Raw genomic sequence first — 6,642 nt, 5'->3', positions numbered from 1 at the left:
CCCTGTTTATCATTGAATATGCATGTTTCTTCGACTTCAACTTACCACCCTCTGTTCACACAGTTTCGATGATAGTTTCATTAGTAAACATTGCATAATTCTTGTACAGCTTAAACAGCAATGTAATTATCTTCACTCAACAACAGGTCATAATTTCTGTTCAGCAACACTTGTATTTGAACAAAAGATTGTGTAACCATTTTTTCCATCATAGATAGCAAACATGGAATCCCACATGTCATGAATAAGCAGAATAGTATGAGAACAACAATTACAGGAACAGCAATCTTTAGCAATAATTGCCACCAGTTTCCTGCAAACAAGTCCTTTGACCAGTGTTTAGGCTCTGCACCGTGAGTACGATCTGCCACATACTTTTCCAGGTCAGTCAACTTATTCAAAGCGTCATAAATGGTCCCTCCCTCCCATTTGGTCTGGAATGAAGGTGCAGCATGTGTCCCCTATGAGCTTGAAAACTCCTCCCTGCGATGCAGTGAGTAGATCCAGCACCATACGGTTCTGCAACACCTTTTCTTTGATGGATCTCTGCTCTTGTGCGACGGCTAAGGTGGCAGCTCTTGTCTCATTGATTAGACGCATCAGTGCATATCTGTTGACTTCAATCTCATTTTGCGCAACAGAAACACCTACACTTGGTATGATGGCATGTCCAAACTTTTGAGAAGCCTTCCAGATTCTGTATTGTGTTGGCACATCTTCAACTGCCCATGTATCCCGTTTGGATCTGTACGCTGGATGGCTTAAGATGTTGCCTGGGATGAAGAAGACATGGTCTGACAGATATACTAGGGCACAACCTCCCCAGTTGGCAGGAAGCGAGAGGTAGGCCTTATGTCCACACAGCCAGTACCAATCAGCCAAGACCCACGTCCCAGTGGGAGATGGCGCAAGTTTAGAGCATCTGGTGAGGTTCTGTGATTGTTTACCTGTTATGCTTTGCTTCCAGGCTGGATTCCCCGAGCATGATTGCTGGTATGCAGTGTAGTTGTTGATACACTCCACAGTTCGTCTACAGATCTTACATCGGGCAAGATTTTCTGCAGGACAGAATGTGTATGTATGACGACACATAGTGACAGGCACTTCGCCCACCTGTATTGTCCCGTTTCCTTGGACACATGCTGGCAGTTGGTCGGTCTTAAGCTTGGTCAGCAAGATCAGTCCAGGAAGAGGTTCGGAAATCTGTGGCCAAGCCAACAGGTCAGTTTGTCCGGAACAAGTGATGCTTTCAGCTTGGGAGATCCCAAGTTTGTTATATTTAGGGGTTGACGGAGGTTTGCTTGATACCATTGCTTCCCAAGGCCGGTGTGTAGCCAACCCAATCAAGCATATAGCCCTCTGGATTGTGGTGTTGTACGGCCACAGACCTGGTGACGTAGATGATGTCGGCATGTGAGTGCACACATAACAGTTGGTCATGTGGCGTAAGTGGGCTGGGCACCAATCAATGGTTGCATGTGCATGTGGGTAGTGCTTCACATGGTTCACCATCCGCCTCTCTCTAATGGCTGGGGCTGTCTCTGGAAGTAGCCACCAAATGGAAAGGCCTAGGTGCAGGAGGCACATCATCCCTCCACAACAGGCAGTCTCTTTGCAGTGAGTTCTCCTCTGCTGATGTTCGTCTCGGGCCTCACTTCTGCTGGCTGTCATCATGCTCCCCAACTCCTAATGTGAATAAGGAGAGCCGCTGAATTCTTCTGCGAGGTTTGAGACGACAGTGTCCTAAAAAACACCATCCCCTTAGTAGCCCCGACTTTGTCTCTTATTCACGTGAGTTGAGGGGTTTAAACAGCTTGCAGTGACTCAGATGCACCCACGTAGACCTTTCTGCTATCTTCACAGCTGTTGGGGTTGACAGGAGAATCTGGTATGGCCCCTCCCACAGTGGGCTGGCCCAACACTTCCTCTTTATGACTTTGATGAACACCGAGTTGCCAGGTTGTACTTTGGGTGTTTCCTGTGTGGGGGAGAGAGAATCATGCGGCAGTGAATGGGCATTTGACACTGTTTTACTTTTCAACATCCTGACCATATAGTCTACTAGAGTGGTTTCCTGTGTTTCCAACTCTAAATCACATGTGAACATAGGTAGATTAAATGCCCTCCCATTTTAAATGGAGTTAACCCTTTCTCTGTTGGTGTTATCCTCATGTACAGTTTAACTAGGTCCAAACATTCAGGCCAGGGCTTTCCTGTTTCTTGCAAACATTATTGTAGTCTAGCTTTCACTGTGCCATTTGTTTGCTCAACCAGCCGTGCACTTTGTGGGTGGTACGAGCAGTGATTCTTCAACGTGATGCCTAGATTTTGTGCTGCTTTCTTCACGACTTAATTTGTGAAATGAGAGCCATTGTCGCTGTAAATGACTCTTGGCACACCATGTGTTGGTATGATAACTTTGCATCATGCTTTTGCAACTGTAATTGCATCTGCATGTTGGGCTGGAACTATCTCAACCCATTTTGAAAATGCATCAAATAATACTAGACAGTATTTGTACGGTCCACTCCTTGTGAGTTCTATGAAATCCATGTGTAATATTTCAAACAGATGATTTGGTTGTTGGAATTGTTCCCGTTTAGGTCTGTCATTTCCCTTAGGATTGTTTTTAATGCATATAACGCAAGCCCTACAAAATGTTTTTGAGTATGATTTAAACCCATGCGTAGTGAAATACTTTTCCACTTGGTCCACCATCACCCTTGTTGACGCATGGCACTGCCCATGCGTCAATATTGTTGCTGCTTTAAACAGTGATTTAGGGAATATGGGTTTATTGTCTTTAACATACAGGCCTGTTTCTGTTTTGTAGGCCCCCTCTTTCAGCCAAATTTTCTGCTCACTTATGGGCGCATTTTCTTGTGTGTTTTTTAATATTTCCATGTCAGTGAATTCTGTTTTGTCCTGTACATTGTAGATGTCTGATTTGCCGTATTCACCTGTGGCGGCCTTTTTTGCACTTTCATCAGCTAGTCTGTTTCTTAGTGTCACATCATTAGTATCTTTGCACACTGCAAGTGTAGCTGGCAGTTTTACTGCTTGTAACAACTGTTTTAGCAATTCTCCATAAGCAAGCAACGATTCGCGGGTTCAAACCTATTTTCTCAATAGCGACTTTAAACTAATTTCACACATGTGGTCCAGCGTCGTTATAAAACACGTCCTGCAAGCTTTGTAACGATTGGACAAACAGTAAGGGTTGTTTAAAATGCCTACAACTGATTTGTCAAAAAGATTTATTTTCAAGTGTTATTTTCTGTAAATTTAGAAAACATTTTCTATTGTGCTTATTAGTACATTTGCTGCTCATAATATCAATAAAGAGTCAAATTAAAACTATGCAGGAACTTCAGTACATTCAGTACATTCAGGCCAAACTGCTGTCTGCTACACACCAGTTTTTAAAAAGTCACCGACCAATCAGAGGCCCTCAGGTGTTACATCCACATGTGTAGCTCATTAGCATTCAGGGTTTCTTTCAATCAGTTGATTAGAGTGGCCTTTGACTCTCAGGTAGACTTATAAAAGCTGGTGTGTAGCAGACAGCACCACGTCGTGCCAGTTAGGCCAGGATATACAAGCAAGTGGTTCATTTTAGCTTGTGTTGGTTAGCAGGTGTAGTTTGTTAGCAGCTAGGCAAGCTTTAAACACTGCCAACATCAGTGGCTATGGCTTTTGGGATTTGTCTCAGGTAAGTTGCAGGATCACGGCAAATTACAAGCTGATGGTTGCCGTTAGTGCACCTTATGCTTTCAATTTGTTTTTAATATGTTAATTTGTCTTAACAGTGTGACCTTGCTCCTGTCTGTGTGGACAACTGCAAAATGCGATATTCCCAATGGTAAGAACTAAAACATCTGCTTAAACACATGCCTGTTAGTCCTTGGTGCATATATTTCAACTTGAACCAATTTGTTCATGCAGGAGTTCATATGGAGTGTCGTGATCGTTACTTCATGATAGCTGTTGATCTCTCCTACTCTGGGAATAAACTTTCCTTTGAGGCGGTCGGTAAGTCCTGCACAGCATTACAAGCTAGGGGTCAGAAACCATGTGGGATCACACCCACTGAGGTACAATATTTAACCTTATTTTGTAAGGACTGCCCTGGTAGGTTTATTTTACTTTTAGTAACTTGACAAACTGAAGTTTTCACTGAACAGAAAACTTTGAGCAACAAACTGGGATTTGTCTTTCAGATGAGATGGGTGTGTACCCCATCACTAAGGAGTATGCAGCAAAGTGTGGCTACAGTGTCATGTTGTCCCTGCATTGGACACTCTGGAGCTCAACTCTTACTTCAGCTGCACCACTGACAACAAGGTCCGTCACAAACAGTTTTGGGTTTATACATATGGTTAGCCTTTTTTTCAGGGAAAAATGTTTTCATAACATTTATTTGACTGTTTCGAGGATGAAGTATTCACATTCAACTTCAACCTGATTGTGACACACAAGGAGGAAGTCGCCTATGCTTTGAACAAAACCTGTTCTCTCCCTCTTCCCTGGTCTCCAGAGAGGTCTCCTGTGAGGTCAACTACATGATAAGCTTGGTTGCATCTTACGTAAAATGTGAATTTCCAAATTTGATCTACCCTGTTTTCTTGTAGGTGTCTATGAGGAGTGATATGGCCTGTCCAACTGGGATAAAGAAGGGTGACTGGGGTGCTGTTTTCAAAAGGGTAGTGTTGACATGTATTCTGGGAAATGTGTGAAATTTGCAATATAGAACATGCTTCAAATTTGTTGTATATCAATTAAATGGCGGTTTAACAATGTGCTTTGTTCAGGCCTATGCCTCAGCCGCTTCAGATTGGCAGGTATGTTTCAGACGGCGCAGCCGGGGGAGTTGCCCATTACCTTAACACGGCTAAGATGAGTGGATATACATTGACTTGACAATGGAAGGCTTGTTTTCGTACTCCGTATGGACAACCTGAATCATACCCCACTAAGGTAAACCTGATGCAGAGTTTAGTCTGTGTCTTGAAATTCCGAACTGTTTGGTACACGTAAAGCATAGCACAAAGGAGTTTGTGTTGCTCCCCCAGGTGAATGGTGTTCCAGTAGAGGTGGTCCATGCAACCTGTGTTGTCCCGACTAAGCTGGGTTTCAGTCGTGGTTGACCTGGTGGCTGCTTGCTCAATGGGTCAGTATTTCATCTCTTTGCTGTGGCTTTTTTTCCCTTGATAACAGCAATAAAACTAATACTGGTGAATATCTCTCAGATAAAGGATATATGACAACATAACCATCATGTGGAGTCTTCTGAGTGCTGCACCATGGGTGTCAGATCTAAACCAGATGCGGTCAACATTGGAGTAAATGGTGAACTTGTGGAGCAGCCGGTTGCAGAGAAGAGAGGCTACATTGTGAAGCAGCACACTCCCACAGTTGAGATCAGCTCCCCTATAAGGCTGAAGAGGATACAGGAAGGTCAGGAGGCAGGCAGTGTTTCATTAAACATCTCTTAAAATGATGACTTTAGCTCAAGTGCATATTTGAAGAAATTTCCTGAGACCTTGTTTTCTCTCACAGAGCATTGTGTCTGGGAACTCTTACAAGTTCTTCATCTTTCATCTCTACTTGGAGCAATCTCAGTGGATGAGGTCATGGTCACCAGACTTCGCATTCACAGGACACTGGCCACTCCCCTGTTCCATGCCATATTTCACTGAAAACAGTAAGTCTGACCAGGCACTTGTAAGATGGATGAAGCTTCATGAACCAGTGTCCTAACATCTGAATCACTAGATGTGCACTTAAGAGAAATGCCAAAGTAATTGTAATTCAGTATATTCTCACCATTGAACAGAGTGCCATCTAGTAAGGTCAGGGAATGAAGCCTAGTTCACAAAGCTTCATTAAGCATCACAATGCACTCGCCAAGTTGAAGGAATCTGAATTTTTGTTTTGTTTGCAGGAACAGTTTCTGAGAGCGCACATTCACTGTCTACCTAGGGGACGTCCCGGAAGACGTGATTGGTTGCAGTTAATTTGAATGGACGGGATTTTACAGTTCCCTTCACAAATCAAGCAGCCACACATCACAAAAGTTTTTGTTCCCAACCACCTCATGGCTCATTCTGAAGGTCCTTTTGATGATCCGTTTGTCATGCCAGGTAAAAGGTCTTGGCATATGTCTGGTTTTATCTCCAGTGTCATGTTGGTTTACGCATGGAAACTTCATCCTGTTATAACATTTTTTGTGTCATTTAGTTAATCAAAGATGCAACGTTCAGTACAGGCTTGACATCAACTACACCCTGACTGTTCGGCCTGAGAATGAGCCTTTTTACCAACTACTTCAATGACGGCGGTAACAGATGCCTGTAAGTCACTTGTTTTTAGCCCTGGTTTCCTTCTAGGGTATGAAGCAGAGTACTCCTTGTGTTGTCTTCACAGCTCCTCCAGCCTTTGATGCGGTCGTGTCTGAGTCGGGCATCAGCTTCAAACTGGACCACCGGCTCATTAATACCCTGTGGGAGATCAGAATGGCTCAGAGCTGCTGACTCAGAGCTGGCAGCCAGTACGGCTACATCATGAGCAACAATAGCCAGAGACTGCTGCTCGAGGTGCCGCTCTTTACTAATGGCTACAAGTACAAGGTGAGATGACACT

At 43.8% G+C, this 6,642-nt stretch overlaps 1 protein-coding gene across 1 annotated transcript in view; it reads left to right on the top strand.

Moving 5' to 3' along the window:
- Window positions 1–6,563: 6,563 nt before the first annotated feature.
- The window catches only part of LOC116685763 (uncharacterized), an 8,198-nt gene continuing 8,119 nt past the window's right edge, over window positions 6,564–6,642 (top strand). Inside the window, exon 1 of the mRNA XM_032510687.1 lies at window positions 6,564–6,629. Coding sequence (XP_032366578.1) covers window positions 6,564–6,629 — 66 coding nt within the window. The remainder of the gene's footprint in view (window positions 6,630–6,642) is intronic.

Source organism: Etheostoma spectabile, unplaced genomic scaffold (assembly GCF_008692095.1).
Source record: "Etheostoma spectabile isolate EspeVRDwgs_2016 unplaced genomic scaffold, UIUC_Espe_1.0 scaffold270, whole genome shotgun sequence".
In the NCBI taxonomy this organism is placed as follows: Eukaryota; Metazoa; Chordata; class Actinopteri; order Perciformes; family Percidae; genus Etheostoma; species Etheostoma spectabile.
This window is presented reverse-complemented; position numbering and strand designations above follow the sequence as displayed.